The sequence below is a fragment of the Thunnus albacares genome, chromosome 11 (assembly GCF_914725855.1).
Source record: "Thunnus albacares chromosome 11, fThuAlb1.1, whole genome shotgun sequence".
Taxonomy (NCBI): domain Eukaryota; kingdom Metazoa; phylum Chordata; class Actinopteri; order Scombriformes; family Scombridae; genus Thunnus; species Thunnus albacares.
The window spans coordinates 13,062,366-13,086,781 of NC_058116.1; the positions used below are offsets into that span (position 1 = coordinate 13,062,366).

A 24,416-nucleotide genomic window follows, 5' to 3' on the forward strand; every position below is an offset into this window, starting at 1 on the left:
TGAGCCTGACACAAACCCCGCCCACCCACCGTTGATTGGCTAGTCTCCCAATCTGTCATATTACAGTGAATATTATGAGTATTACTTAAGGCATTTGTAACAGCTTTATTGCCCAGTTGAGTGACGTTTTTGCAGCCGTGCAATACCATGTTGATCGATGTTACTGAGGTGATTAAGTTTTTAAGTCTTGCAACAACGGGAGAGGTGACTGATGATCCTGTATGTCAGCTGCCCAGTCCCGTCTGCCATTATGCAACACCCCTCTTCTGTTACATTATGCAAGACTCTGCTGACTAAGACGTGCATAGAATGAGGAATAGATACTGGATAATTGGGTTCCTCCCACTGTATTCACAGTTATTCAAAATTACTTGTCATGCTTTTATTCTGTTTATGTCCATCTATAAGGAGAGCACATTTCAGAAATGGTAAGTGAGATTTACCCAATAAGCCTATTGTGTTTGCAAATCTTAAAGGAATTGGTTCAAATTTAGGTGCAGATTAAGATTTTACCTTCAAATCTGAGAACATCTCAGATTTGATATGATGCACTGCTACAAACTACCAAAGAGAACACAAACTTTGTGCCAATTGGACCTAATAAAGCATAATGACACTTCTAATATTGTAGGACTGAAAAATGCATTATGCAAGTATGTAAAGATTTATGTATTTAGTGCATATCAACACAATGGTTATACAGTGACACAGTAGTCTTGTGTCACTTATGGCCTTAAGTGTCTTTGAGTGCCTTTAAAATCACTGTATGAATAAAGTGTATTAATTAATTAATTCATTATTTAATATATACCACTTCACAGTGAAAGCATTTAGTAAAATAATAAACTGGTAGGATAGTGACAGAGGGACAAAGGAGGAGGATTGTATTGCTGTACAGACTGTAAAACCCCCTGAGGCAAATTTGTGATATTGGACTATAAAAATAAAATTGACCTGACTTAACAAACATAAAAGAAACCAAACTGGGTTAATAAAACAGAAATAGCAACAACAAAACAGAGAAAAAAAACATCAGTTAATATCAATTAATAGCAAGGGGATATAAATCAATCTTGAGAAGTTTTCAAATGTCATTGCAGCTGAGTAAGCTAATAGTGAGTGAGTAAGCAAATGCATGAACTTCATTTTAAGCAGAAACTGGGAACATTCAGTAGATGCTGGTTAGACTTTACTGTATAGTCACAGTAATTCAGAAATGACTGTGTCGAGCCTAAACTAAAATGTTATGTAACTTTCAACTCCACAGGTAGCAAAGGGAGAGGGGCCAACACTGGGGTATGTGGCTTTTCTTTGTTAAAAGACAGGCTGCAGCATTTTGAAACACCACAAAATAATACAAATTGCTTTATATAAGACTTTCTTACTCCCTTTAAGTCAAACAATTATTTCTTATTCTCCCAAGGAACCTTATTTTCTTCTTTTTCAGTAAAAGTTTGAAATGTAATTCACACATGCAAAGTGACAAAACTGTGTTGTGGTGTATGGGATTTATTGGCATACATACATATTCCTTACACTCTCTGCACTTTTAGTGGAATATAAAGATTTAGCTTGAACTAGTAATGCAACTTTCACACAGACATTTATGAAGGATAGAGTCACAAAGCACTAGTTTACTGCTAAACTTCAGCAAAGCACACTCATTCTTGCAATGCCACATGATATAATAGCCTATGTGCAGGCAAAGGTAGAAACCGGTACTGTTTGCAGGTCTAAGGCACTGATTTTTATTGTCAACCCTCCCAATTTAGACACATGATTTTAACAAATAAACACATTTAACAAACCAAACTACTCTCAGCATCACACTCTGATAGCACACGCACACAATCACACACTCACACGCACAATTAATATGCACCCAGTCACTTGAACTACACTACTTTAGCTGACAGTGAGGCTAGTCCTTCTGTTAAAGAGTGATTTTGAAAGCACAGGTATAGTGTTGTTGCTGGGTCCAGAGTAATGTTTTACCTGGAGAATTGTGTACATTATTCAAACACTTTCGTCAAGACTTTGGTTTCAGTTTTCCCCATGCTATATTCAGATCAGGTCTCACCTGGGTGCTGTGGTGCATCTCCACAATTTGAAAGCTGAACTACTGCATCTTTGTCTCAAAAATATAAGACATGCAGAGAGAAATGTTTAATCTAAAAACACCAGAGAGACTTACCTGAGCATAACATGGGAACAAGAGGAGCTCCAACTCGAACCAATAACAAACTGTACATAGAAGCAAACTTTTTTTTTTTGCAGCAAAATTATTACTTTAGCAGTAAGATACAAACTAATTTCTGGCTGGTGATAAACTAAAGCCTAAGTAAGCTAGAGAGAAAGAATAGGAAGTGCATTGGTCAAGTATTGGCCTACTCTGGCAGTTCAACCATTCTGCTAACCATACAACCTATGAGAGTCATTCCAATAGGAGGATTCTCCTCGCTCAACTTTTCTATCTTCTCTAACAGTGACTTTCATATTCCAAAAACAGTGACAACTTGACTGTTTGTTTTTTTTTTCTGTAATAACTGTAAAAATATAAGGATTGTAGTAAAAATAGCCCCAGGGCTAGTGTAGGGGCGCAGTAATACAATCAAACATGACAGTACTGAACACAAGGGAATCCTACAATAATCTTTGATAGCCCCTGAATCTACCAAACATCAACACAAACACTTAAACATCATAAAAAAGTATAATAATTAACATGGCAGAGTAACAAAAGTCAGTTTAATAACAACACACGGCCGCAAGGTAAATCAAGTATGGAGGAAGGGTGATAGTGTGCATCCTCTCCTTCATTGCGTCCTTATTTAGGCCTCCTTTGTGCTGGCCTTCATCTTCTCAACTGTTTCCTGTATTAAAAACAAACAAACAAAAAAAAAAGAGTTGAGGAAAAGTGAGATATGGTGTATCATTTGACACAATGAATAAATAATGAGGAAAGAAGGAATTTCACTGAATACAGTGTATTCCTAATTACACTAAACTTGTACCCAGAGAGCTTCCATTGTTTACAGAGGCATTGTAAGCTACGCTTCTGGAGTACAGAACACATGACCTTGCTGACTCAGCCATGGCCTCAAGCCAGAGCCCTAGTGCTACCTTGTCAGCCTCATGCTCTCATACACACATATAAGCAAGCACACACACACACACACACATACACACAAGAGCAGGCATACCACAAATATAGTAAAAAAAAAACTCTTACAAGTACAAGGACAGTGAGATAATTTATTGGGTTAAAGCTTGTTTCTCACACTCTGAGTGTTTAGGTCCTAGAACAGCACTGTCTTGTCTGGACACAATTTAGAACTAGATTCCAGGACTTAACTCTTGGAATAGAGAGGTTCTAGAACTCCATTCTTAGTCTACAGAGGTTCTAGAATGCTACTGACCATCTAGATTGGCTGCATATCTTTATTGTTTGTCTGGCGAGGTTCTAGAACTTCAGGAAAGGTTGTCATTGTGTTGTTGGAGTTGTTAGACAACTGCTGATGTTTGTCTGGAGAAATTGTGTGTTGTATGTTGTTTTCATAGGAGAGACTGTAGAGCTATGCTGAGAGTCTAGAGAGGTTCTCTGACCGTAATGACTGTATTATCAGGTGCATCACAAGGAAATATTCGCACTACAACAGCTCAAGGAATCATCTCCAGAACCGAGCACCTTTTACATCAAGACAGAGAGTCTCCTATTACATTTGCAGTCTGTTCTATAATTTAAAATAGATTTGTAGTGAGACCTATATAGCTTGACAGCTGTTACAACCAGCTGGCTCGACCGTAAGGCTGACTTTTTAAAAAAAGTATTATAAATTGAATTTAATTCTTAAGCTCTTACTCATTATTATTTATTATTCATAATCTCAGGAACCCCTCTGTACTTTTTTTGTTTCCATGACATTGGCAGCATTAATCCACTATTCTCTGAGTTAACTGACAGTAACATCAAGCCCATTTTAGGCCCTTTTGTAAGTGTTTCCAACATTGCTCTCCCTCTTAATAGGCTCTATAATTTGGAGTGTTGTGCTGCTGTGTACAAAGCCTACCAGATATTCACTCTCAAGAATAACTACTGTATCTCCATGATATAGAATCATTCACATTAAATCTTAGATGAGAATACTCCTACTCTGCTATAATCGTAAAGGAAAATGCTGATGGTCATAACAGTGCTTCTTTCTACAGCTGGCATTTTCATATCCATAGCCATTTCATAGTTTTATCATTCTCATTTAGAAACCAGTTCTTGATTTCACAGCTTTTGATAAAAGGGGTCATAAAGATGCTGACTGAACTTTGTGTGTGTGTGTGTGTGTGTGTGTGTGTGTGTGTGTGGGGGTGTGGGTGTGTGTGTGTCTGTATACACAGTCATACAAACTGAACTGTGAATTGTATTGTGCTGCCTGAGCAGTTTGATTCAAATGCTCTTTGTCCAGAAGCACATTATAAGTAATGAAGGTTATATCCTGAAGGAAAGTAAAAGCAGACGCTTGGGTTATGGCTTCTGTCAGTATTATTTCGCAGACTTTATCACCAGCTAGGGTACTGTGAGTACTGGACAGTGATGCAGCTTTGAAGCACACTTAAAATTGTGTGTAAACAGGCTTCGCTGAGCCTGTCCTGTTTCTCGGGAGAAAATCTGGAAAAGGTCTTCAGGTTGAGGAAAACAAAAGGGGAAGCTTATTTATTTTGAAATAAATATATAAAATAAATATGATTGATACATTACATTTTTACATTTTTTAGTTTCTGCAAATTTTCTGGAGCTATTCTCATTAGGTTAAAATGTCTTAAAGTCCTTTAGAGCATATTTTTTAAAAGGTTGTAATTTTGGTTTTATAATCCAATTTGTTTAGTTGTTTTGTTTATAGTTTGACTTGTTTTTGTATGTATGTATATTATTTAGGTAGAGGTAGTCAGCCTACTAGCCTACTTTTTCCTCTCCCTGCATATTTGTTTTTTGTAGTTTGTGTGTATTTGTTTGATTTTACCCTGTGCAAATAAAGAAACTCAAACTCCAACTCAATACAGACCTGGTGCTTGTTGAGTTCAGCGACACGCAGGTTCCACTCCTCCTCTGTCATCTCTGCGCCAGCATCTACCGACTCATCCAGAGCCGCCGTCTTGTCTGGACAGATAAAAGGTCAAAAGTGGTCACACAGAATTTTTTTTTTTTTTTAAAACATGTCAGTTGATTAAAATAATCAATAAACAGAATGGTGATCAACTTCAAGTATTTCAGCTTACCAGTGCAGGTCATAGCAGTGCAGACCCAGTTGCCACATGCACAAACACAGCGGTTACACTCCACCTGGGTCTCTGCGCCGTCCTCATATGTCTCGTCCTCCAAGGCACATTCTGCAGAGAAAAAAAACATGTGACAGACTATTAAGCAAAGACACAGACCGTAGGCTGTAACATGACACGATGACATTTCTCACAAAATGTGTTAAACAGTCTTTGATTTCCACGATCAAGACATGTCAGCATTTCAAAATGCCACATCATTCATCCAATATCTCATTTTTAAAGCCACATGCCTCGCTTTGGCTAGTTTTGCTTTACTAATGAAAGGTCAGCAAGTCCGCCATCAACCGGACTACTTTAAACTTTTAAGCTTCTGAGAAAAGATTTAAAATGTGTATCATTCTCTTGAAATCTCCTGGCTTGACATAATTATTTCCACTATCAAAATCCTGTATATATGGTAACTGTGGAGTTTCTAAATATCTCCTCAAGGTCAGCCATGTGTGTGTGTGTGTGTGTGTGTGTTTGTGTGTCCTTGAATCTGGTGAAGCACCAGAGTTCAGTGCTCCACATTGAATGTTAGTTTTGTCTGTGATTGAGCAATTGCCTCCACTTCCTGCGAACTTTATCCCAGATATACTGGGCTGAACAGAGTGAAGTGAATACCACACAACTGAGACTGTGTATAAAAGAGAAGAGAAAGAATCTGAGGCTCATTTCCACTGTTTGCTGGGTGTCAGGAGTCAGACTTTACTTATGTCAAAGCATCCATATACTGTATCTACCGCTGTGTAACAGATAATACAAACAATCCCTCTAAGCTCACTCTTCTCTGGTGGATTGAAGCCAGGCTTCAGGCAGTTGAGGAACTCATCAAAGCTCAGCTTCCAGTCTGCATTCTCATCAGAGAGCTCGATGAGGGCATCTACACACAGGCTCCTGGGAAGCACAGGTACATGAAAACACAGAATAAATATTAGATGCTCCATACGGTAGCATCGGAACATTGCAGAAAAAAGAAGCTGTAGAGATGATAATTAGTTTAGAGCGCTTTATTCCACAGAGTGCAGGTGTTTACACCAGTGCAGGCTCCCACAGGATGCCTTCAGTAAAGTTTACACTGGCCCAGATAGAGTTCAATGACTTACAGCATGTACCTGAAAATAGCAACACAGCACATAGATATGGATCTCGAGTCAAGTTAAAATGTATTTGTATAGCGCATTTAAAACAACCGCAGTTGACCAAAGTGCTGAACAGGCTTAAAACAGGATCTGTATGTACAAGCATTACCACAGAAGAAAATGTTCACCAACTGTAGAGGGGAGGAAGGGGAGGTGAAATACTGACAAAACAAAATAAAGAATGCAAACAGTAGCTTTTTTTTCCTCCAGCCATCATGTGAGCTTTCAAACACACAGACACTGACCTGAGCAGCTTGTTGCTCTCCTGGTCTGCGTAGGACTGCAGCTCCACGACCGACTCATTGTGCTGGATGAATTTAAGCAGCTCAGAGGAGTCCAGCTGAGAGTCACCGTTGTCATATGACTGCAGAAACACAGACAGGAACACACCGCTAAGGCTCCTTTTTTTTTTTGTTTCCACATAAAGAAGTAGAATATGAACAGTAAGACCGATATTTCACCATTTTCACCACTGTCTGCTAAAAACTTGCACATCTCTAAGGGATTTTTGGTTAATTTATGTCCTGTCCGTGTGTGTGCTGCAAATATCAGTCTGAATGAAGTCACTGGTGTTTTTCAGTTCAGGCTGCCAGGAAATAAACAGTCACTGCCACAAAAAAATACCAAGAGCACATCGGTTGCCATGACAATCATCCCTTAACTGTGATGCCAAATGATTTCAATCTGGTATGAGCACCTTGTATACCTGCTCTACACACAGCCTGTATTACTTTATTGACATAGCCTATAGGCTCTGTAACAAAGGCCTCTGAGATGGTTTGGGAGTAATGGTGCGAGACCTTTCACATATTTAAAGACCCTGTTGTGTGACCACGTGGTGTGTCTGTGGAAGACAGATGAACTGAAAACATTTATGAGATTCCATATCATGTTTATGGTACAGTATGTTGAGAATACAGAGCATATATTTATAATGGGAAAGGCTCATCAAATAAATACTGAATAAATAAAGAACCATCTGCTCTTCTTCTCTAATGTCATTCATGTCAGCTCACAGGGTGGCAGGGGTCCTCCTCTGCAGGACAGAGATCCTCATTAAACTGAATTATAACCATCAGCTGACATGCTCGAAAGGTCTGTCACGTGAATGATCAGACACAGTCGGAGACAGCTTTAGGGATTTGTGGGGTTGGTGCCCACATCTGTGACATTTTGTAAAAGAAAACAGGACGACTCACGTAGGAGCAGCGCTGAATAGTAATAGAGACCTGGGGCCAGGTGCATAAATGATACGTACGCACAAAAACCATGTATATGTCGTTTCCTGCATATAAACTGGTATTTATAAACACAGAATGTGCGGTGAGAATGTAACCAGCTACACTTTTTTTCTTTTTTTTGTGTTTACACAGGTATTTGTAAAATGCCAATCAAAGGCGCATTTATAAAAATAACATTGATTAATTAATTTTGTGTTTAATTTTATAATTTTTTAAATTTACATAGGAGTCAACATTTTATTTGCTCTTATTATTCTTTTTATTTTATCCTTAGTTGTGGCACACCTTGTAAAGTCGGTTTAGATGTGAGCTACAAACTAATCATTGATTACATATCTGAGATGTCACTGCCGACGATGGTTTACAGGTCCATGTGATGAATTAATGATATGGACGGTATAAAGAGCCACACAGCCGTGTGTAATAGTCGTGCGTAGCTGCTCTGGCTGTTGGAGAACCTCACTGGTGCAACAAAATCTGTGAAACCGCACTTCTTCTTTCCTGTTTCTTTCATTGACAGCTGTACTGGCTGGTGGGGCAGGTGGCGAATTGATATGAAAACGGCTGGTTCAGGGTGTGTCTTCATCCATTTATAGTTAATTGTGGAAATGGAAACAAGGCTCGTGCACGTGCGCCCTGTTCCCCAATAACTGAGATTTATAAAACAGAACCATGCATACACATGGCTTTATAAATCTGATGAAAAGAATGCGTACACACAGTGTTAGTCATGAATCTACACAGTTTTATGCATCTGGCCCCAGGGCTGATTCTATCATTCTGCACCCTAATAGTGACAGGAAGCCCACCTTGAAGTATTTGAGCAGGGTGTCAGAGAAGTTGGATCCCTTGACAAACCAGCCATCTGGGACAACCTCTGTCTGCAGCCACTGGATCACACGGCTCCTCAGCTCATTGCGGTCTGCGGCATAGCATACAACTGCAGGGGGTGGGAACATTTCCATAGGTCAATAACATTAATAAATAATCCACAGGATAAAAATCTATTGCACGTCAGTTTCCTTGTTCACTATGTCCTTAGACCATAAACCACAGTTAATGCACACACACAGTAACTTCATCTAAATAGTAGACATAGCCTTAATACACATGATTAAAGTGAAGACCAACAAAAAGAATTCAATTTGGAGTTTTTTCTTATCTCACTAAAATTGTGAATACTTTTAACACACGTGCAAAAGAGCACACACTCACCTGGGCTGGCAGCTGCCTGCTCTGTTTTCTTCTCTAAAGGTGATTAAAAAAAAAAGAGAAAGAAGATAACGTGTGAGGCAACACATAAAGTATTCATCACTTGACTTGATTCAGATTAATGGAGCTAAACTTGTATGTCATGTAGTACTTGGCCAAAGGTCTGAAAAAAGGACCGTGTGATATAACTATTGTCCTTTTTTGCCACAGCTCTGATCAATGTTCAGGCCAGCAGGGACACAAAGAGTGCGAAACGGCTAAGTGTGAACAGTGAAAGTTCACTTGAGATAAGATGCTAATATTAGATGCATTAATAGATGAGATAAGGAGCGTGAATGAAATGACAGAATGACTATGAACCGGGTCACCCCAGGTATCACTTCTAGTTCAGAGATCATCCGCTAATCAGTCCAATTAACTATATACGTTCTTATCAGCACTTGCACCATTTGTCAGGTGAGTCAAACGTCATCCCACTTACCCTGTAAATCTGGCCTTGTGCTTCTCTGCTCTACTTACCTTTTACAAATCAAAATTTAGTGACAATTTGAGATTATCAATCAAACACTTCATCAAAAAAGTGTATTTAGATGAAAATGTTACAGCTCAGGGCCAGTACAGTGTTGGGGCAAAAAAAACAAATAACCAATCAATAACAAGGTTATAATGGATAACTGGATGCACCAGTCTGATAAATTGGATTGGTACTGGTGTCAATACTGTCAATACTTTTAATGGTCAGTATGAACAGAAGGAATAATTATACTAAGGAAAATCTGTTTCGATATTCATACGGGGACCTCATCACTATTTTAAGATAGACTTGAAAAAATTGTGAACCTATCCTTTAACCACAGTAGAAGCAGAGATAAAGTGGGTGAGTTTTTAAAAATTCTTGAAATTAAAAGTTCATTCTCGACCTTTGAAACAGCAGCTGACAATACTGTTTCCAAGGTCAAGAATGAAACTTCAATCTCAACTTTTAAACAAACCTTAAACCCTAAAGTGCTCAAAAAATAAAAAAAATATGAGTATTGCAAGTCCACAACAACTGGGCAAACGTCATCTGCTGAAGAAGAACATGTGATCCAAGTGAAAGCTCAAGAACAGCTACTGAATAGACCTTGCGTTGGGAATTGTTTTGTCAACATTTTCATCTCGTGCCGCATCACTGTGTGCTTCAGCTCGTACCCTGGCAGTGTCCATCGTGGGCCACCTGGATCTTCAAGCCAGTCAGACATGCGTCTCTGTGGAGCTCACAGTGGTTCCTGTAGGTCTTCCCGTTACTGCCACACACTGACCTCTTGTGGGGCTTACAGCTCTGGAGAGAGTTAGAGATAGAGAGAGACAATGGGGTAAATGTGTAAACAAGGGGAAACTGTTATCTTCATTCTTTTTCCTTTTTTCTATGGCATTTAAGTTGAGCTGCAGGACTACACACCCGTCACTCACCTCTATACACAGACAGCTGGGCTCTCCCTTCTCGTTGACAGCACACTCTCTGCCGGCCCCACAGAACACATTGGCGCACACTTTGCTCTTGCTCTGCAGCTCCTGAGAGAAAAGAAAATACCTTGTTGGCACTTGAAATACCATTGGTTCCTACAGGTTACACACACAGGGCGGCGCTATTGCACTATTAACAGGCCCGTTTGAAAGCACTGTGAAGATGTTACCCGTGCTCTAACAGACATATAAAACACAAATTATCATACATATTGTAAATATTTTCACAAACTTGACCCTCAGGCATAGACCCAGAGAGACTATTGCCTCTTTGTGGCATTGACAGTATTACCTGATAACATCCAAAGTAAACTAACACCCCATTTCTTTATTTAACTCCACAGAGACGATTACCTTTTTAGCTATATTTGTTTGTCTGTTTGTCTTTTTGTTTGTTTACAGGATATCTGACAAGATAGTTGACAGATATCACTAAAATTTAGTAGGAAATTTAAAAAAAAAAAAGGTCAAACTGTATAACTAAGCTTTTTGGTTGCCACTTGTAAAGAACTTTATGTTTTTGCTGTTTTTTTCTGGATCATCCATCACTGTAACTTTCCATAAATATTCTCCCTAAACAAATACAGTTTAGATTTTCATCCATTTCAACACTTCTCCTACAAATTTAATCTAATCCTCACCGAGCTTTAGTACATAATTTAACATATTTCTACCATCATATATCTGGCTGTAGATTTGGTATATTTGAAATAAACCACCTCTTAAGCACATTGTTTTACTGCAGTCAAATTTAGGGGACACATGCACATATCAGCTCTGAGCGGTCCTGCAAAGTTTGATAGCATTTCCCCTCTAGGTGGCAATACATCACAAACATGACACATTTAAATAGTCTTATATCAGTGATCATGACTCTGACTGAAATTTGCACATTTCATCACTCTATAAAGCCCCAGTATTCCTGAGCAATATTTCTCCAAAATCATGGCTGTAGTCACTCAACGAGAAGGATTGTCTGTCACTACTATGTGTATTTTTTATTCAAACCTGGTTAACACACATTTCATGTTCCAGTGTCTGCACTTTTATTAACTCATGTTTGCCAGTAGTTGCCATGTCAACAACAGACAGACTTGGCTCAAGAGGTGACAACTGACCATACCCGACTTAGAAAAAAACAGAAACAGTGAAGCTTTTTGCCTTCTGTGTAAACTACAACCAAACCTTCAGCTCCTAAATCCTCCTTTCTTTCCCTCAAACTTCTCTAGTCTTTCTGTATCAGTCAAACTTTCTTTTCTTGTCCAGTCAGATGTTGTAGTTTTCTCTTGTTGTCACACTGGTGCCTTTGTTTCCTTATCTTTTGTTTGTCTGTTGTTAAACATGGACGCCGGACTTGCCAAAAAATGTGTTCACTGGAGCTATAGCCAACCAATCACGAGACGCCAAGCGGAGCTCCAAGAGCTGCTTTATGACCCTCATTACCTCCTCCTTTCCCTATCTGTGTATCTTTGTATGTGTGTTTATGTGTGTGTGTGTGTGTACAGGGTGTTTCAACATCTGGAGTCTGAGCTGAGCTGTGTTTTCCTTTGGGCCCATTCCCATGCTCTGTGAAATCTGTTCTCCTCCCCGTTTCTCTAGACTACCCTCCTCCTCCATAAGCCGCTGTTTCCTGTAAGAGCGAGGCAGAAAGTTGGCCTTCTGTACGCGAGTGCACGTGAGCTGGCTTCCAAACTGCTGTGTGTGTGTGTGTGTTTGTAAGTCTAGCGTCTGGTATGTAGGTTAAAAAAGAGGCTGGATTCTTGTGACTGAAACTCTTATAAGCTCTCTAATGATTGAATGTAACAGGATGGATGGATAGAAGGGGGGTGGTGGTGGAGGGGGGAGTCACATGCAAACATCGCAGTGTAGCAGCTTTAACCCCAAAGTGGTGAGAGGAGAGAGTCAGATAGAGAGAGAGAGAGAGGAGAGGAGGGATTGAAGGGTCTCGGTTCATTTCTACACATGATTTAAAGACACACACACACACACACACACACACTTGCACTCCAAAGTTGAGGTCATGGAAAAATCTTCAAAGCGATCCTTGTGGCCTTGAGCGTGTTGGACAATCCAGTTTGTTAGACACAGATGTGCTAGAAGCCTGTTGAAACCTGTAGAAACCTACAATGAGCACATGAATAATGGATGAGCTCCTCAGATGAATCTAAACGCAGAGCCCTGTCCGTCTGTCTGTCTCCGAATAGAACCAGCAGATATCCCTGACATTTAGCTAATGAATACACACAAGACACAAGGTCTTTTTTTCAGTTGATTCAAGTGGGTTGTTGCTATGGTGAGAGCATGTACCAGCTCCTGTTGTGGCTAGATCACAGAAGTGTCAATCAAATGAGGTAAATGGAAGCAAACCCCGTAATGAGATCGCAGCCGAGCCTGTTGTTCAGATTGTATGATTGACACAGATGTACATCAAAAGACTGTAGAAAACAATGGATTATAATGTCACCAACCAACCTTCAACAAAGCAGGGAAATGAGTCTGAATATTGGAGCCGCTGCTCATTATGCCTTGGTGATACATCATGCCTGCATGTGGCCTGGAGCCTTCACTGTTGCCATGAAGACACACACAGCTACACGCATCACCATCACCATATGTTTACAAGGAAACCTAGTCCTGATTTTAAATATTAGCCTGGTTTTTATCATATTTTGATGTTTTCATGGAACATAGAGAAAGCTGGTTACTCATTTGCATGCATACATGAATCTACCATTATCCTAGGTTTCTGCATCTATGCGTATGTGTCTATGGCTCCTCCACATCTTGGTGTCATTTCTGCAGTTGAGTGTGTTTTCTGACTGTGTGGACTCGCTGCATTTATTACGCTCATTTGCTGGGTTTTTCATCTCCATAGAATCACCAAGGGAAGATGAGGGTGACAAGGGATGAAATAGATTTGATACAATAATTTTCAAATGCTTAAAGAAATTGAGTGCTGGTAAATATGCTTATTCCCTTTGGTGCCAAGAGTTAGATGAGACTAAATATGAAGCTAGGAAGCAGCTAAACTGGCTCTTCTTTAATCTGTACAAAAAGCATACAAATGTGGTTTTGTGGGAGTTTATGTGCTGGAATAGTCCCTTGTAATCTCACGGTGATAAAACATTTACAAGATTTAACTTAATTTGTTAATAGGGAGCTTTAGAAATGCTGGTGGGTGGATTTTTTTGCCTTTGGATAGAGCCAGGCTAGCTGTTTCCCCCTGATTCCAGTCTTTATGCTAAGCTAAGCTAATTGTCTCCTGGCTCCCACTTTGTGCTTCATGCACAGAGATGAGAGTGGTATTGATCCTCTCATCTCACCATTCCTGTAAGATTACCACTTTTAGAACGTAAATTTGATTGTAGTGTGTAGATTGTTATATCTTTCTGTTCTACAGAATAATTGCAGCGTAATTGGAGTTGAAATTGACCAGCACAAATGGCAGACAGCAATCAGAAGCCTGGATAAGGTGTTTACACACCACAGTATCTCAGTCTGTATCAGAACACTCTAGCTAGCTTTAAGGTATCCTTAAAACTGTGTATAACTACTATACTAACTATATGGTGTTCACACACACAAAAATATAACCGGTATAACTCCAAAAACTTGATCATAACTGGGATACTAGTATGCACGTAAACACACTCATTAACCCGATCACTATAACAGCATACATTCTTAAAAAATGTACAAACTCAGCACAAACAAAAACAAACATACCCACTGTGGGTGTCCTACTTATGACTAATAACATCAATTTTTTATTGCATCCAAAAAACGCTGCCTTATTTTCCCTCTCTCCCATTCAAAACTAATCACAGGATAAGTGAGTAGTGAATCATAACAGATTAAGCTGAGACCCATCCTATAAAAGCTGCCTAAAGCATATTACTTAATTGTATATACACACATTTCACATCTCATTTTCCTCGACTCCTGCGCCCTTTTCTTCCATTTTTCCTGTTTCAATCTTTTCGTCACAAGGTTAAATTTATTTAAAGGTTTTAAGAGGATTAACAGATTTAAGTGATTTTTCTCAAAACCCTCAGTGCATCATTTTCATCCTCCTCTCACTGTGTGGAGCCTCCCAGTTCAAGTCTGGTGTAATTTCTCTTCTGCTGTAACTCTCTGTGTTTTGTCATCTTTATTCCCACTGCCATACCCTTTTAGGGCTGCGAGAGACGTGCCAGTGAGCTGAGACCAGCCTTGCACAGGTTGATGGAAGTCTGGGGAGGAAAAATAAGTGAGCGGAGAGAGGAAAAGTACGAGGAGGGAACAGCAAAGAGATTCTGACTATTAAGAAACAGGTAGATGGTGAAGATAAAAGGAGAGGCGGGGTTGTGTGCTCACTCAGTCAATTTCTTCCCTGCCACATGTTGAATAGCTCCATGCTGAGGCTGACTGGATTTAAAGGGCAATGTTTTTGCTTCAGTTAAAAAAAAAGCCTCTTTCTTTTTCCTCTGCTGATAAGGATGCAGGCAGTAACACATAAAAAAAAACAAATTAGAACATCTGTATGTCTTTGTGCATCTCCCTGTCCATCCATTCACATACATTCACACAACAGAGCCTATCTGCCTGTATGAGCAGGTTTGCTTGTGCATTTGTGTATATCTCAGTGATGCTCCATTGATCTAGCAGGCCAATCAATGCTTCCCCTCTGAGGATGTCACTTTACAGCCACTGTAAATTCATTCCCACAATGCACCCTGCCCCTCATCAGCATAGAAAACATTGATTTATGGATTGTAAACAGCCTGCCCTGGATATACCTAGTGACAAGCAGCATAATGGATGTTAAATGAAAAACAAATTGCATTAAATACGGAATTTAATTTTCTGTTTATGAATTAAACAGCAATGTGACTTTCTGTTTCTATCAGGATCACTCTAATCAGCTTGATCAGTTTATCAGGCACACTGAGTTTCAACGCAATCCAATACAACAAGCCTATTGAGCTTTTCTTGAGATTGTGCTCCACGAGGTGTTGAGTCAGCGCTAAGTTCATTGTGGAGGCTTTACTATCCGGTGCTATTAAAGTTCACCACATTACAAAAAGGTGAAAGGTGGTTCAGCTTTATTTGCATCAACACCTCTCCTCAGTAATAATTTAATACGAGAAGCTTCATAAAGGTCAGATTTGTTGCAAGGCTGTTGTGTTGGATGTAGCTACATTGATCTTACTGTCATCTCAGTGTAAAGATAGAAATATTTTTTGACAAAACTTGTTTCTTTTCCCCCTAGGGTACACAAAGTCTGCTGTGTGTTTTCATGAATAAAATATTGTGCTATGTGACAACTTGAAATATTAAAACAAATCAACCCAGGAGAGTGCAAGAAGATGGACAAGTAAAGAAGTATTACATTAAATTACAGTTTGAATGCCATTCGAAAAAGGCTCTGGATTCGAGTCTAGGTTTCCCTGTGGCAATAACAGTGACAAACAGAAATAAATAGAAAAAATTAAATTGAATGTGTATGGAGGCAGTAATTCAATCTTAAAATTTTGCAATGCCGGGAAAACACTAATGACTACGGAATTGAGATAAATAAAAGGGTAAATTATTACAAGATTTGAAAAAGAGCTGTTTGGAAACTTAACAAAACACAGTTCTTCATCAAAGAAATGATATTTGAGAACTCATTAGAGAGTTTTAACAATGATGTTGACATGAACAGATGAGGCAGTCAAGCCTTGGCAGGCATTAATGCACCCAACTGTGGCCTAAAGGCATCAATCTGTCTCCGTTTAGAGGTTTTAGCTGGTATTTATACTTTGCAAAACTTAAAACAGAATGGTAATACTGCACATCATATTGCATATGGTTGTCTTTACAGCTACTGGGATACTATTTATATATGAAAGCACAAAAGGAATAGTTCAACATTTTGGGAAATATACTCATTTGCTTTTTTGTCCAGATTCACTCTGACATACATACAGTATATGAAGCTAGCTAGCAGCAGCTTTGCTTAGCATAAAGGCTGGAAACAAGGGAAACTGCTAGCATGGCTCTGTACCAAGGGTCTGCATACCAAAGTGACCAAAGTGCAAAGATGATGATGGTTTTATGGTTTGTCACGGGAGTTATGTGCCAGAATATTTCTTGGCTGTAAGCAGTTGCCAGGCAACCAATGGCGACTGCAGAAGGTCACTGTGCCAGGCTAAGACGTAGGCTGGTACATAACCCCCAGTAAAACCACTTTTTGCTTTTTTCTAGGTGCTGGTTGGAAAACAGACTGGCTGTTTCCCCCTGCCTCCTGGTTTTATGCTAAGCTAAGCTAAGCAGCTGCTGGGTGTAGCTTCATATTTACCATGCATTTATAATGTTAATATAATGTTATGTGTTTATGTTTAAAAAATTACTACTGGCCAATATATCATTATCAGATTTACCTCTACTCCTAAATATCAATATCAGTATTGGGCTCAAAATTCCAGTATCGGTCAGGCTATAGTCTGTATAGTAAATATGAAGCTACAGCCAGGAGCTGGTTAGCTTAGCTTAGCATAAAACCTGGAGGCAAGAAATTGTCACAAAATGTGTACTAAGCGAGACATTTTACAGTTTAGAATTCAACTTGTCAGTGCTCTCTGGTGGAAAAACTATGCAATGGTAACAGTTTGGCATTTCTTTACTGCAATTTCTTGTTGCCATACATTGGTTGATACATCTGCCTGGCCCATTTATGTGTTGAGCTCTAGTACAAACACTACAGTGGAAACCATCTTCTAAACTAACTCTGCAAGAGTGAATAAACAAATTTCCCAAAATGTCAAACTATTCCTTTAAGTTGTGTACAGTAAAGAGCATATATATCTGTACATCTTTTTATTTTTAAGGGGTTATGTGTGTGAAACATCTTGTAACTGATGGCAGATCACTAATATTGTTTGTTTCTTACCTACAATGACACCATTCCCTGCGTCATGTACTTGTCACGACCGCAACAGAGACACTTAGGCTGACAGATGGCCAGAAAAATGTACGCACAGCAAGACAACTTCACCCTCACAACCTTAAAAATTAGTTTTACAAGCATGTTATTAATTACAATGAGGTGAAATAATGGAGGTAAAAAAGGGTGAAGGATGTAGACAAGAGAAAGATTGAAGAGAATGAGAGGGTAGGTGGGGGTACATTCCTGAGCTATGTTGTGCCTCAGCTGGGGTCCAACAGGGTTCGTCTTGAGCCAAAAATCTCCTCAGTATCTAGGTCAGAGAGGTGCCCTTGCTCTCCCCCTCTCCAGCGCTTCCTGCTTTTCCCCTGTGTTGTCTTTCCAGCTCTAGATTGTCCAACATGCTTCAGCCTCATGAGATGTGGGGCTCATGCCAGGAGGGAGAAGGACAGGGAGGGCTCAAACTAAACCGCCCATCTCCCTCTGCCCGTAAAGACCTCCCTCTCACTTCTGTCTCCCTCGAACCGGGCCTTGCCAAAAGAGAAGTGGAGCACACCCAAAGAAGAATGAGAACCATTCTTATTCCACATACTGTACGCTAACTATGAACCAGTTTCCCCCTTTTAAGGAATTTATGCGAGCTTGTGGCTAAATCCAACGCACAGGGGAGAAACATCACAGAGAACGACTATCATCAGCTCTGGTTTAGAGTCATTACAGAAAGCTGTAGCATTTGCCCTCAATAATTCAAACGCCTCCATTCTCAAACCTCTAGCCTTTACTTCCTTATGAATCTTTTCAACTGTATCTTCATACATATCAAATTAGCTTCAGCCTCATTTCTTCTGTGCATGACAGACTCTTGAGATTAGACATACAGCAAATTTAAGCCTCCGCTGAGAAACACACATTCATATCCCAAAATGACAGAATCTAATGACATGCTTCCTTCGAGCTGAAAAGCCTGCTCAGTATTTTATGGATTTATATGACAATGAGTTGATAATGGAATTGGCAGGGTGTGTCCTTGGAATAATGAGGCCAAAGTAAGACTAATTTGAGTCTGTTATAAAGATATGAGCTGTTTGTGAGAGCTCTACGGGTGGTCTCAAACTCTCTCCGGGGGGCCAGGTCTGAGATTAAACCTGCGGAAACAAAAGGACCCCGGGTAACGACCAGTTTACACAGATCTGTCTGCTATTCTTCTCTGTTTCTTATTCAGTGTGAAAGGAATGCGCCAACGGATAGGATGAGGTCACTCCAGTCTGCAGCCTCTTATTTTACACCCCCCCCCCTCCTCCCCTCCACCCTTGTTCCAGAGCTGAAATCTAACAACTACACCCTGAAAGAAACAAGAAGAGAGAAGAAGAAACAGAGGAAAGAGAGGAGATAAAAAAGAATGAAGGAAGAGAGACAACGAAAGAAAAGGAGCAAAACTCAGAAAAAGTAAGACAGAAAGAAAGAGAGAGAGTAAAGAAAAGCAGGAAATAAGTCACGGTCTGGGCAGAGCCACATCTGCTAGCAGTTAAAACGTCACCAGAGAGCATAAAATGCTATGAACACAGCACCACCCCCGGCCTTCCCCTCCCCTGTGCACCCTGTTGTCACACTGCTGGGACAACAGTGTCCCCAGTGTCCCCACCACCTGACCCACATCAATCCCAGAGAGGCGCTGTCTCACCTCTGTCCATGCAGTCCCCTACTCCATAACCTTTTCTGTATGAAGTACAACTTTTGTCATCTGTTTCAACTGTGAAGTCTGCCTCTCTCTCTCTCATTCTCGACCTAACAACATCGCCTAATTTTCCCCCAAAACCTTTGCTCTTTCTCTCCCCTCTGTCCCACCCTGCTCTGTTCTGGGCATTCTTCCACTGCCAGAGAGGGAGGAAGGAAAAGAGGGAGGGGGCCCTGGCTGAAGCACAGGCTCGGGCCAGGGGAATGAGTAGATTCCCTGCCCTCTCCTCTGCTCCCTTGTTGAGGCCAGTATTGGGGCCGGCTGTTGGAACATGTTTGCAGCAGGAAAAGTCCCGATTACAGACTGCAGGATGTGTTAAGTTTGTGCAGCCATTTGAGATCTGCTGAACTGTGAGCAGACATGCAGAGCACAAGGCAGTGTCAGTAAATGTCTTGTTTTGTCCAATAAACTCAAAAAATCAAAAAAAGGATTCAATTTACAATCATGAAAGATCAAAAGAGTAGCATTTTTTTTTACATTTAAGAACCTGAAGCCATCAAATCTTTGGCATTTTTGCTTTAAAAAATTACCTAAATGATTAATCGATTATCAAAATAGTTGCAGATTAATTATCTTTCGATTGAATAATCATTGCAGCACTAGTCTTCTTTGAATTTGGGCCTGTGATTATTAGATACTTAGTCACACAGGATGTTATACTTTGAATAAATTAAACAGATATTTGTACCCCAGAGAGCCTGTTCCTGTTCCTTCAACATGCTTTTCCAACATGAAGCTGACCTCTGTTTAACCCTTATACACGAAACCTAATGACATGCAATATCCCCAACTGTGTCAAACCCTTTACACATGACACAAGTACATAGTTCAACCAGTGCCTCACATAAGTGGGTATAATGTACACCTACAACTGCTGTATATCTGGTGACATTTGAATTATTATTATATTTTCCAGGGAATATGATGTAGAGGATGTAGTCCTGGTCCAAACTATAACAGTGCATCAAATGTAGCAGTTAGTTATTTTGTTTCTGCAGCCTATTGCTGGTTAGATAATACAATTCACAGGACAAACAGTACAAGCTTTTGCAGAGATCTGGCTGTTTACTAATGGTGAATATAGTTAAACTTGTCTTGCAAGTGTATTGCATTATATCTTGGATCACACACTTAACGAGAAAACAAAATTTGTCACATAAACACTGTAAATGAGACACTTTAAAGCTGTATTTGTTGTAAAGGCATTCTGGTTAAAACGGTGGAAGAAATTTATAATGAACATCGGAGAGAACAACGCCAGCCAGTTAATCGCTCATTCCACAGTGACCACAGGCGAACTGCATTTCAGATTCAAGGTGCATCCTCTACACACGCCGCTGGACAAAGAACGATCTCTGGTGGAAGTCGGTGGGCAGTTTTTGAAAATCATTTCTTATCAGAAAGACTCTGTGGCATGTTTGGGTGACTTTGAACTGGAGTAAAGTATCCTTGGAATTCAGACACACTAATGATGTTGATTTATTGCCTCTGACTGTGAGCACAAAGGAAGAAAATAATGGGGAACTGTACCCTTTATAACACGCGTTCAGGAGGCATCCCTGAGTCCTGTTTTCACAAAAAGGAGTGAACTCCTTTAAGCCTATATTTTTAACTCTATAACTTCTAGCGCACGTTAGTATGTTATATATTCATTATCTCTTACTCACAAACCATTTGAGTAAACTTTAGAGCTGCTCTTTGTCATGTGTATGTGTATATGTGTGTGTGTGTGTGTTCATTTATATGTACGGAGTCTTTGAGTGTGGAGTGCTGGTAATGATAAGACACCAGTACAGCTGGTAAGCTAAATGAGGACTCCTTTTATGTGAAGCCAAGAGTGAAGAGAACACACTGCAGGGACATGAAACACAGCCCAACCCCTCTTTCTTTCTTTCTTTCTCCCCCCTCACTACACAGCCAAGCCTTACCTCACCCCCCAATCTCCCCTGCTATAATTGCATGAATGTGGCTCCATCTCCTTTCTGTTTTACATCACTCTCTATCTCACCGCCCTCCGCAGTCCCTGCACAGGATCCATGACTGGATGTTGAGCTACAGTAATTAGAGCAGGCTGATACCGACAGAGGACACAGCGTCCCCTCATGCTCATGTTCTCTCCACCTGGGCAGATATTTTTAGCCCACCTTGAATGAGGGAGAACAGGCATCAACATGGTGCCTGAAATGCTGTGGCTCAATCAGAGTCTGCTACAGATCTCAAGAAGGGCGCCAACTTCTACTTCTTTTCTTCACCCCTCTTCTTCTTCTTAATCCTCTTAACTCCCTGGCTGTCTAAGAGGAGAGGAGAGCTTGTCTGGCTGCCTGGTTGGGCCGACTTCCTCTTGACATCTGTGTTTTTCAAGATCCAGTGCCGGTGCCGATAACTTAATTAACCACTGTGTCATTCCACCCTGTCGCCGCGGATGATGCAGGATAATACAATCACACTGCATGCCATGAAAACAGAAATATAAACAGTCCTCTCTTTCTCTCTCTCTGTTTATATGTGAGTGTGTGTGTGTGTGTGCTCAAGTCCCCCAAGGCTGCAAACTCTTATGACTTTCACTATGTCTGCATCTCGACCTCCTTTGCATATCAAGCTCCCGGTGTGTTTGAGTAAAACATCAACATTTCATTCAAGAGATGCATATCTCATTCCAGCCTGCACACACGCAGTTATACCCGAGTTTCTGACCCAGGCCGCCCTGCCACTACGCATCTCTGAGCCGCTTATCTCGGGCGCTGCAATTTTTCACCTCTGGAAGGCATTCTCCTTCATCATAAATCAAGAGTTACTGTCCAGATTTTAATGGCCTACACTCACGCCAAAAATACATCAATTCACACACAGAGAATCCTGTTTTCATCAATCACTCCAGCTCTTCTATGCAATCTATGTGTGCTCATATAAAGTAATTCTGACGCGCATCCGGACACCTAAACATAACCCAAATACACACCCTGTAGGCTCATCAGATCCACTCTTGTGAGGGCTTTGCTCCAACTTGTTGACCTCCTTTAGACAGCTCACTGGTATGCCAGTTCAAGCCCTTCCCACGGCCAGTCAACAGGCCATATATTATCAGAGTAATTACCTTCGGAGAATAGATGCCTCTCTAATGCCTCCCCATTAACTTCATGGATACACTCAACAGGCTCTGCTGTGTGCTCTGTCTCCACCGAGATCATGAGTCCAATAAAGAAGCAAACAATGGCACATTTTCCAGCAGGCAAAGGTGGGGACAGCAATGGAAGGTAGAGGGCTAACATATCTGACTATATGAGTAATGTTGTGTGCAGTTGAGACAAATTAATGGGCAACTGCGTGAAGCTATAAAGACTAAACAGGAGACAATTTGTTTATCTTGTGTTTCACATTTGCTGTAGCTGTAAATGTTTAAAAAAAATCTATCCTGTAATTAGGAAGTCAATTCCTTGTTTATTCCCTCAGCCTGTAACTGTTGTGCAGGTCAACAAAAGAGTCAACACAAAGCCAGGTGTTCAACAGCTGTGTCCAGTGAGGTTAAGGCCAACAAACACCACCTGGTGTGTGTGTGTGTTTCTATTTCTTAAGTGGAAAACACCACATACATAACACTGACGTCTCTCCAGCATTATACAAGTGCTGGAATTGTTGTTTTGTTGGTCATCCCTTTGTGCCATCACACCAGCTACTCTTACAGCACATTAACTCTTGTTTACTCAGAGGTTAGACTACTTAGTGCTGCAGTGTGACACCCTTAAGGTGAGTATTCTCACAACTCTTGAGCACGCTCACCACTCCCGAGTACACAGACAAACACACATGCTCCCTAAAGGAGCACCCAAACACAGTGTTCGTATGCCATTAGAGCAGCTGCCAGTTGGCGGAGCTTTTTGCACCGAAGCACCCTACAATATTGATGACGGGGGCCATCAAACCCAAGGGTGAGAGGAGCAGGGCTTGTGAGATATACACAAACACCGCCCTCCCTTTTTTTCTTTTCACAGCTGCCTGTCACTGGTGTGACACTCTTGTCCTCTTACAGCAGCTTTTGCTTTGCTCCTAAATCCCCAACTTCACAAAAAAACTGAGAATAGGAGGTGTGTTTAAGTGTGTGTGTGGTCCAACTGGATGCAAAATGCGAAGGTTTGCTTCAGCTCACAGACAAAAAACCCCCCCACACACACATACCTATCAAAGCGCCTCATAGGTGCAGTCATTTTTAGAAATGAGAATTGTGTCCCTCTTGAAAAAAGCTGCACCAGTGGCAATTTAGTTAAACTGCGCTTCTGACTGTCTCCATAATGAAGCTCATAATTGCGCAGTGCCAACAATAATGGCATAATTGGTTCCCTTTAAGAATAAAAACACCATAACGAGCTATTGACCCAGCACAGTCTTGAAAACCCAGCTGCAAAATGCTCATTTCACTACAACATGGTGGATAACAGCCTTCCAGATGTGTTCTAGCTCGTTTAGCTTTGTGAACAAAAAAAAACTGCTGTGTGTTACTTCAGGCGGGCAGTTTCGTGCCGAACAATTACAAACCGTTTCGTACAGATGTCAGACAGGATTTGTTACCCGTTTGAAACAATACAAAGGAAATTATTTTAGTTTCAGGGTTGAAAAAATAAAGCCGTCTGAACCAAACTTACCTCAGCGTCACAGAGAGCTGCGGCCAGCAGAAGCAGCACAGCGACACTTCGCAACATCTGGACATGGAAAAAGAGAAAGTAAGGTTAAGGTAGAAAAAAGAAAGGAGATAGGAGTTTCTTAGTAGGTTATTTAATAAAAAAAAAACTTGAGGAAAATCATACTTTCGCTTTACTTAACGTTACCGTTTCGTTAAAGCTGCTCCGCTCGGGGGTCTGGTCGGAGGAGGAGGAGAGCGGCTTTGGATGTTGGAACAGGAGGTCCGTGATTTCAAGAAATATGAGGAGGAGCACTGAGGAATTGGTGCCAGTCCGTCAGTCTCCCCTCCCTCCTCTCTCACCGACGTGGCCAATGAAAATGTCTGTAGGTATTCCTCCGAGGACGTTTTCAGAAGAAATGGAGGAGGGGGAGGGACCGGGGTATGAGGGTATGAGTATAGTGTGTGCAACCCCCCCCCCTTCGAAAGAAATACGTTTACTGCTAAATGCTTTTGCCAAACATGTTTCAGAGAGAACGCAGTTGCTGTGTGGATTATGTTCACTGGCACTGTGTGTTTGTGTGTTTGAGAGGGGGTGGGGGGGTCACTTTCAGGGACGCACACCAGAGCTAAGACCAGTTAATTGGGGACGGCTTGTGCCATTGTGCAAACCGTGTCCACATTTGAGAAAAAAGCTGATTTTTTGTTTATTTGTTAAGGTTAGGGTTAGGGTAAGTTTCCAAGAAAA

The 24,416-nt window shown here is 40.7% G+C and overlaps 1 protein-coding gene across 2 annotated transcripts; it reads right to left on the minus strand.

Annotated features, from left to right (window-relative positions):
• Positions 1–1,493: 1,493 nt before the first annotated feature.
• LOC122992232 (follistatin-related protein 1-like) lies at positions 1,494–24,029 on the minus strand. 2 transcript variants are annotated; one of them, XM_044365962.1, is made up of 11 exons: positions 23,856–24,029; positions 23,694–23,750; positions 10,361–10,462; positions 10,100–10,229; positions 8,912–8,944; positions 8,506–8,636; positions 6,701–6,819; positions 6,098–6,210; positions 5,272–5,382; positions 5,058–5,152; positions 1,494–2,873 (listed from the first exon to the last, which is right to left on the minus strand). In XM_044365962.1, the coding sequence occupies exons 2-11, from the start codon at positions 23,748–23,750 to the stop codon at positions 2,832–2,834; spliced, it is 933 nt and encodes a 310-aa protein (XP_044221897.1). In that variant the 5' UTR covers positions 23,856–24,029; the 3' UTR covers positions 1,494–2,831. The 2 variants fall into 2 exon arrangements, with proteins under 2 accessions (XP_044221897.1, XP_044221896.1); XM_044365961.1 differs by having other exon boundaries at positions 23,877–24,027.
• Positions 24,030–24,416: the final 387 nt, after the last annotated feature.

Excerpts from the sequence above, each read along its gene's own strand:
- LOC122992232 (XM_044365962.1), bottom strand. The coding sequence starts at position 23,750 with ATGTTGCGAAGTGTCGCTGTGCTGCTTCTGCTGGCCGCAGCTCTCTGT. Across the intron at positions 6,820-8,505 it reads CCCTGCTCAAATACTTCAAG|TCATATGACAACGGTGACTC; the intron begins GTGGGCTTCCTG and ends GTGTTTCTGCAG. Across the intron at positions 2,874-5,057 it reads CTGAACTCAACAAGCACCAG|GAAACAGTTGAGAAGATGAA; the intron begins GTCTGTATTGAG and ends TTTTTAATACAG.